Source organism: Canis lupus, chromosome 10 (assembly GCF_011100685.1).
Source record: "Canis lupus familiaris isolate Mischka breed German Shepherd chromosome 10, alternate assembly UU_Cfam_GSD_1.0, whole genome shotgun sequence".
NCBI lineage: Eukaryota > Metazoa > Chordata > Mammalia > Carnivora > Canidae > Canis > Canis lupus.
In genome coordinates, this window is record NC_049231.1 from 21,388,056 (window position 1) to 21,396,983 (window position 8,928).

Sequence of the window (8,928 nt, forward strand, 5' to 3'; positions counted from 1 at the left end):
CGGGTCTGGCCAGCGCTCCCGGCCGGGCCCCCGGCGCGCGCGGGGCCAGCAAACCGGGCGGCAGGTGGAACGTCCCGTCCTGCGCCCGGCCCACACCTGCGGGGGCGGGGGCAGCCGCGGGACCCACCGCCGAGCAGGGGCGCCCGCTCCCCGCCTGCCCGCGCCGCCCGCCGTTACCGGTTCCGCTGCTCCTTGAAGAGCGCCGTGAGCGCGCGGAGGGCCTCCAGGTCCTGGATGGGCGCGGGCACCATGACTCCGGACAGCCGGGCGGGCGGCGGCCTGGGCGCCGCCATCTTGCCGCTCGCAGCTCGCAGGGCCGGGCGACGCCGAGGAGCAGGAGGAGGCGGAGGGCCGGCGGGAGCGCGGGCGGGGGAGGAGCGCGCCCCGCAGCCGCAGGTCTACGCCGCCGCCGCCGCCGCCGCGCCGCTGCAGCCCAGGCCGGGGGGAGAGCGCGCGGACTCGCGCCCAGCCTCCCGCCGGGCGCCGACCCGGACGACGCGGCGCAGGGAGGGGGCGCGGGCGGAAGTCCCGCCTGAGAGGAGGGGGCGCGGGCGGAAGTTCTGCCGAGAGGGGAGGGGCGCCAGGAGGCGGCGGGTCTGAGAGGACTAGCCGGGGGCCCGGGCTCCCCCAGACGGAGAGAGGCGGGTCGGGGAGGGGGGACCTGGTCGGGAGGGGGTCCAGGGACGGGTGCGCCCTGAGATGCGGGGGTGCGGGGGCTGATGGGAAGGGGACGGGGAAGGATGCTCCCTGAGATGCGGGGGTGCGGGGGCTGATGGGACGGGGACGGGTGCACCCAGAGATGTGGGGGTGCGGGGGCTGATGGGACGCGGACGGGTGCGCCCTGAGATGCGGGGGTGCGGGGGCTGATGGGACGGAGACGGGGAAGGATGCTCCCAGAGATGCGGGGGTGCGGGGGCTGATGGGACGGGGACGGGTGCACCCAGAGATGTGGGGGTGCGAGGGCTGATGGGACGGGGACGGGTGCGCCCTGAGATGCGGGGGTGCGGGGGCTGATGGGACGGGGACGGGGAAGGATGCTCCCAGAGATGCGGGGGTGCGGGGGCTGATGGGACGGGGACGGGTGCGCCCTGAGATGCGGGGGTGCGGGGGCTGATGGGACGGGGACGGGGAAGGATGCTCCCAGAGATGCGGGGGTGCGGGGGCTGATGGGACGGGGACGGGGACGGGTGCACCCAGAGATGTGGGGGTGCGAGGGCTGATGGGACGGGGACTGGTGCACCCTGAGATGCGGGGGTGCGGGGGCTGATAGGACGGGGACGGGGACGGGTGCGCCCTGAGATGCGGGGGTGCGGGGGCTGATGGGACGGGGACGGGGACGGGTGCACCCAGAGATGTGGGGGTGCGAGGGCTGATGGGACGGGGACGGGTGCACCCTGAGATGCGGGGGTGCGGGGGCTGATAGGACGGGGACGGGTGCGCCCTGAGATGCGGGGGTGCGGGGGCTGATGGGAAGGGGACGGGTGCACCCAGAGATGCGGGGGTGCGGGGGCTGATGGGAAGGGGACGGGGACAGGTGCACCCTGAGGTGCGGGGGCTGATGGGAAGGGGACGGGGACGGGTGCACCCAGAGATGAGGGGGTGCGGGGGCTGATGGGAAGGGGACGGGTGCGCCCTGAGATGCGGGGGTGCGGGGGCTGATGGGAAGGGGACGGGGACAGGTGCACCCTGAGGTGCGGGGGCTGATGGGACGGGGACGGGGACAGGTGCACCCTGAGGTGCGGGGGCTGATGGGAAGGGGACGGGGACAGGTGCACCCTGAGATGCCGGTGTGCGGGGGCTGATGGGAAGGGGACGGGGACAGGTGCACCCTGAGATGCGGGGGTGCGGGGGCTGATGGGACGGGGACGGGGACGGGTGCACCCTGAGGGAGATGCAGGGGTGGCTCCTTCCGGGAAGGGATACAGGGACAGGTGCACCCTGAGGGAGATGCAGGTGGGGGGGGGGGGGGCTCCTGTCCAGGAAGGGATACAGGGATAGGTGCACCCTGAGGGAGATGGAGGTGGGGGGGCCTCTTGCCCGGGAAGGGGTACAGGGACAGGTGCACCCCGAGGAGACACGGGTGTGGGGGTGGCTAGTGGGAGGCGGACAGGTGCACCCTGAGATGTGGATGTGTGGGGGCTGATGGGATACAGAGACAGGTGCACCCTGAGGGAGATGCTGGTGGGGGGGGGGCTCCTGTCCGGGAAGGAGTACAGGGACAGGTGAGGGCAGAGGGGCCTGTGAGAGAGGGGCTCTTTTTAAGGAGAAGGTGCTGTTGAAATGAGTTGATTGGTGCCCCCACTCCTGGAAAGTGGAGCAGCCTGTCCGCAGAGTGCAGGTCTCAGGCCGCGCGAGCTCAGTTCCCAGTACTCCCTGATCATTTACTGGTGATACCAGATGGTTTACGAGGCACCTTAGGTAGGCTGAGAATACTCTGCTCCAGCTCATCCAGGGCTTAAATAGAAGTAGCTGAGTTCTATAGCAGGAGGGTAAGAATTGGTTTTTTTCTAAGGGAAACGAATGTATTTTCCAAGACTCAGACAAGGTTCTGTGGCTGGTTGTTGGTGATTCATGTATTGTCTTTCCACTACCCTTTATCCTACCACGTGTACTTTCAACATTGTCACGAAGCCCTGTGCTAGGTGAAGGGACCCCAACCCTGAAAGGAACTCAAGACAAAAGAGGCAAATGGTAACTGCTACGACAGAAGACGGTACAAATTTCCATAGGATATTTTGATTTGAAGAGTAGGAGTGTGTTTATAATGTGCCACTTTTGGTTTTCTTTGCCAAGTAAAATTTAAAGACACAATAAACACCACCAGAGTGTGCAAGGGAATTGAATCGTGCGCAGGCAATTTATGTGATAACGTAATTCATCCTTACCCATTCAGCTGACTGCACATTCATTTCAGAAATATTTCTGTGTGCCGATTATGTGCCAGGCTTTAGATCACCTAGCAGTGCAAAAGACAATTCAAAATGGTAAATAACTAGCAGAGCAAAATCACCCAATATTTCCTTGAGGAGCAGGGGATAGTAAGATGTATTGTCCTGCATCAAGGTCTCGCACCTTAGTTTTCTATCCTCAGTTGTAAAACAAAAGTAACTAATTCTTACAGAAAAAGTTCCCCATAATACTCAAATGTATTGCCTGGAATGTTGAGATATCCTGGTTGGTTCCTTGGCTACTTCTCTTGCCTTCCTATTTTCTAAATCTTTTAAAAGTATAAGTCAACATTTCACTCTGCTCAAAACCCTCTAAAGGATTTCCATTTCACCCAAAGTAAAAGCCAAAATTCTTCCAATGCAGAAGTCCCTGAGGGGTCTGTGTCCCTCCTCCTGCCTGCCCCTGATCACTTCTAGTCTCTTCCTCCTGCACAGTGCTCCACCCACACTGGCCTCCTTGTCGTCCTCCGCCCAGGGAAGGATGCTCCTGCCTCAGGACTCCACACATGCTATTTCTTTTGCGTGGAATGCTTTCCACACCCTCCCAGCAGTTACCGGCATGGTTTGCTTCCTCCAACTATCTACTGAAGTGATCTCTTAATGAGCTTTCCCTTATTGATTTTTGAAATTGTAACACACCACCAAAATTCCTGATTCTAAGGAATTGTTCTTGGGACGCCTGGGTGGCTCAGCAGTTGAGTGTCTACCGTTAGCTCAGGACGTGATCCTGGAGTCCTGGGACTCTGGATCTCAGGGTTGTGAGTTCCAGCTGTGTTGGGTGTAGGGATTACTTAAAAATAAAATCTCACGGCCGCCTGGGTGGCTCAGCAGTTGAGCGCCTGCCTTCGGCTTGGGGCGTGATCCCAGGATCCGGGATTGAGTCCCCCATCGGGCTCCCCACAGGGAGCCTGCTTCTCCCTCCTTCTCCCTTCTCCCTCTACCTCTCTGTGTCTCTTATGAATAAATAAATACAATCTTTAAAAAAAAAAAGGAATTGTTCTCCATAGCACTTAACACCTTCTATATCATAGTTTACTAATCTATTTTGTTTACTGCCATAATGTATTCCAGCACCTAGGAAAGGACCTGCCACATGGTAATTTCTCAATAAATATCAGTTGAATTAATGAACAATGAATTTTTAGAGTTGTTTTCAGAAAGGAGAAAATAAATATAGCATGACTCCAGCAAAAAAAAAAAAGGGGGGGTAATACCAATCCAAAAAGTACAGGAAAGAGGAAAGATGGAGGAGAGGAAGAAAAAAATTATAAGATTAAAAGAGAGAGATACTTTAACAGGCCAGTCTAGTAGTATGGGCAAGGATGAGAACAGAAGGAGATTAACAGAAGGAGATTGGCCAAACAGTGGGTGTTATTGATTGCCTAGGATCAACTATGGGTTGACAACCTTGCCTGGATTGACAGTATAAGTTAATATTTCATTTGGGTGAAATGGCATTTTTGTCTTTTTTTTTTTTTCAGCTTCAATCCAAGTATGCTTTTTTCCTTTTCTCTTTTTTTTTCTTTCATTAAGTGCTTTTATTTTAATTCCAGTATAGATAACATACAGTGTAACATTAGTTTCAGGCATACAATATAGTGATTTGACAATTCCATACATTGCTGAGGACTCATCATGATAAATATACTCTTTAATCCCTATCACCTATTTCTCTAGCTCCATCCATATTGTTGCAAATGGCAAGATTTCACTCTTTTTATGGCCAAATAATATTCCATTCTATATATCACATCTTCTTTATCCATTCATCTATCAATGAGTACTTAGGCTTTTTCCATGATTTAGCTATTATAATACATGCAATAAACATCAAAGTGCATGTATCCCCCTTGAATTAGTGTTTTTGTGTTGGGGGGAAGGGGGAGAAATATCCAGTAGTGCAATTCCTGAATTGTAGGGTAGTTCTATTTTTAATTTTTTGAGGAACATACTCTTTCCAGAGTGGCTACACCAGCTTGCATTCCCACCGACAGTGCACAAGTGTTCATTTTCTTCACATCCTTGCCAACACCTGTTGCTTCTTAGTTTTTTATTTTAGCCCTTGTAGCAGGTGTGAGGTGATATCTCATTATAGTTTTGCTTTGCATTTCCCTGTTAATAAGGGATGTGGGGCATCTTTTCATGTCTCTTTGGCCATCTGGATGTCTTCTTCAGAGAAATGTTTATTCATATCTTCTACACATTTTTTAATTGGGTTATTTATTTTGGGGATGTTGAGTTATACACATTCTTCATATATTTTGGATACTAATCCTTTATTGGATAGATCTTCTGAAAATACATTCTTCCACTCGACAGGTTGTCTTTTAGTTTTGCTGGTTGTTTCCTTTGCTGTGCAGAAGCTTTTTTTTTTTTTTAAGATTTTATTTATTCATGAGAGACACAGAGAGAGAGGGGCAGAGACACAGGTAGAGGGAGAAGCAGGCTCCATACAGGGAGCCCGACAAGGGACTCAATCCAGGGTCTCCAGGATCATGCCCTGGGCTGAAGGCGGCGCCAAACCACTGAGCCACCGGGCTACCCAAGTGCAGAAGCTTTTGATTTTGCAGTAGTCTCAATAGCTTATTTTTGCTTTTATTTCCCTTGCTTCAGGAGACATATCTAGAAAAATGTTGCTATGGCCGATGTCGGAGACATTACTGCCTGTCATCTCTTCCAGGACTTTTTTTTATGGTTTCAGGTCTCACATTTAGGTCTTTAATCCATTTTGAGTTTATTTTTGTGTATGGTGTAAGAAAGTGGTCCAGTTCCATTCTTTTGAATGTAGCCGTACAACACTGTCTCTTGAAGAGACAGTCTTTTTCCCGTTGCATGTTCTTGACCTCTTTGTCATATATTAATTGATCTGTAATTATGGATTTGTCTCTGAGTTTTCTATCCTATTCCATGTATCTTTGTGTCTATTTTTTTGTGCCAGTACCATTACTGTTTTGATTACTACTGCTTTGTAATATAGCTTTAAAATCTGGAATTGTGCCTCCAGCTTTATTTTGCTTTTTCAAAGTGGCTTTGGCTATTTGGGGTCTTTTGTGTTTCCATACAAATTTTAGAAGTGTTTGTTGTAGTTCTGTGGAAAATGCTGTTGGTACTTTGATAGGGATTGCATTAAATCTAAATGGCATTTTTAAAATTTTACATAAATGTTGTTTGCCTCAGATAATGTGTCAAGTATGTTGATGTACATGAATCAAACTTCAATTAAAGTTTGCAGTATAAATGTGTGCTCTTAAGCCAAGTGCACAACAAGATCAGTAATCAAGAAGTAAAAATAAGGGGCACCTGAGTGGCTCAGTGGTTGAGCATCTGCCTTCGATTCAGGACATGATCCTGTAGTCCTGGGATCGAGTCCCATATCGGGCTCCCCACAGGGAGCCTGCTTCTCCCTCTACCTGTGTCTCTGCCTCTCTCTATGTATCTCATGAACAAATAAATAAAATCTTTTTTAAAAAAAGAAGTAAGGGGCGCCTCGTGGCTCGGCGATTGAGCGTCTGCCTTCAGCTTGGGGTGTGATCCCACAGTCCCAGAATCGAGTCCCACATTGGGCTCCCTGCATGGAGCCTGCTTCTCCCTCTGCCTGTGTCTCTGCCTCTGTGTGTGTGTGTCTTCATGAATAAATAAATAAAATCTTTAAAAATAAAAGAAGTAAAAATAATTTTTAAAAAGAAGGAACAGGGAGAAAAGGAAAGCAAGAGAGAAAATAGGCGAGGTGCAAGACAAAAAGATTTGGACCAAAATGCATATGTTTATGGCAAGGAAAAGAGAGAGGAAGTGAGTGAACAGTGGTATAGGGAAGAAAAGATGAGTGACAAACAGAAAGAAAAATTCTTGTTTGTGCTGGCTCCTTGTCTGCAACTCTCTCCTTGCCATCTCCGCCTGTGATTCTCTCACTAGAAAGCTATGCCATTGCCACCTACTATACCAAAACACCATGTGTCCATCAGGAAAAGCTCCAGTCAGTCTCTACCCCTCTTTTGGCATTCAGTAGTTAGCTTTGTGCTATAGCTGTGTTTGTGTACCCTTTTTCACATCTAAGGTCCCTCAAGGCAGGGCCTTTGTCTTCTTCATCCCTTCCAGGACCAAGCTCAGTGCCTTGTGCTTATAAACAATGCTATAAATATTTGTTGAACTGGGAACTTTGGGGATTAAAAGAAAAAATAACAGAATAATGTAATTGTTGAGAGCAGGGATCAGCAAACTACAGTCAGTGAGCCAAATCTTTCCCACTGTTTTTGTAAATTTTATTGGAAACTGTGACATTCATTTACATATTGTCTATGGCTTCTTTGATGCTACAATGGCAGAGTGAGTAGTTGTGACAGAGACTATATGTCCTACAAAGCCTAAAATGGTAACCATTTGGTACTTTATGAAAAAGGTTTGCCAATCTCTGATAAAGATCATGAGATCTAGAATCAGACAAACCTGAATGATGTCAATCCTGCTTTCATGGGTTAGCACCTGACTTTGAACAAATAACCATCTCTTTTTTTAAGATTTTATTTATTATTTATTCATGATAGACGTAGAGAGAGAGAGAGAGAGAGAGAGGCAGAGACACAAGCAGAGGGAGAAGCAGGCTCCATGCCGGGAACCCAACGTGGGACTCGATCCCGGGAACCCAGGCTCATGCCCGGGGCCAAAGGCAGGCGCTGAACCACTGAGCCACCCAGGGATCCCCCAATAACCATCTCTTTAAGTCTATTTTTTTTTCATCAAAATGAAATGGTATAGTAATAATGGTATAGTAATAATACCTACTGAATTGTGTGGTTGAGAGGATTTGATGAGATAGTCTAGGTCAATCCTAGGTTAGCTCAATAAATGTTGAGCTAAATAACTCAAATGAGCTAAATGTTTAGCTCAATAACTGAACTAAATATAGAATAAAATTGAGTAAACAAGAGGTATAAAGGGGGCAATGAGGTAGAAAGCTGTTTGGTAGTTGGGCTTGTTAGAAACACAGAAAGTAATCAGGAAATTGTAGGTAGACTCCAGTAAGTGATTGACAGTAAGTTATTCACAATAGGTTACTGGTATTCAAACCAATAATTCTGATGTTACTAATAATAGTTGCATAGTAGGGAGGAATGATTTTCATACAGTTTGAAAAGTTAGTAACCTAACTTTAGAAACAAGAATATGGAGCACATTCTCAGGAGGAAAGCAAATTAAGTAAATCCATCCATATGATGAGTAGATGTTAGAATGGACAGAAACAGATTTTAAAACAAATATCATAACTAAGCTCAATGAATTAAAACAAAAACATGACTTCAATGAATAAAAACCTCAAGAGAGAAATAATAAATATCAGCAGAAAAAAAGCAATAAAAAAAGACCAAATGGAAATTGTAGACATGAAAGAGACATGACAGAGAAAGAATAAGTAAAATTGAAGCAAGAGACAAAAAGATGAGGGATGCCTAGGTGACTAAGTGGTTGAGCATCTGCCTTTGGCTTAGGTCATGATCCCGGAGTCCTGGGATTGAGTCTCACATCAGGTTTCCCGCAGGGAGCCTACTTCTCCCCCTGCCTGTGTCTCTGCCTCTCTTTGTGTCTCTCATGAATAAATAAAATCTTTTTTAAAAGAGACAAATGGATGATAGATAGAAGATATATAGAGAGAGATGGATAGATAGATAGATAGATAGATAGATAGATAGATAGATGATAGATAACACATCCAAGAATAGGAACAGAAAGAGAAAACATTGAAAAAAAAAAAAAACAATGAATAGAATCTCAGGAACCTGTTAGAGATGTTAGGTGTTCAAATACTAGTCTAATTGTAATACCAGAAGGATAAGAGAAAGAGAACACAACACACACAGAAAAGCATTTGAGGGGCACCTGGGTGGTTCCATCAGTTGAGCCTCTGCTTTCTGCTCAGGTCATGATCTCAGGGTCCTGGGATTAAGTCCCATGGCAGACTCCCTGCTCAGTGGGGAGTCTCTCTCTC

General features: G+C 48.6%; 1 protein-coding gene across 3 annotated transcripts in view; it reads right to left on the reverse strand.

Annotated features, from left to right (window-relative positions):
* The window catches only part of ATXN10 (ataxin 10), a 163,542-nt gene extending 163,075 nt beyond the window's left edge, over positions 1-467 (reverse strand). For all 3 annotated transcript variants that reach the window (XM_038550220.1, XM_038550221.1, XM_038550222.1), the window contains exon 1: positions 178-467. In XM_038550220.1, coding sequence (XP_038406148.1) covers positions 178-293 — 116 coding nt within the window. In that variant the 5' untranslated portion in view covers positions 294-467. The remainder of the gene's footprint in view (positions 1-177) is intronic.
* Between the last annotated feature and the right edge of the window lie 8,461 nt (positions 468-8,928).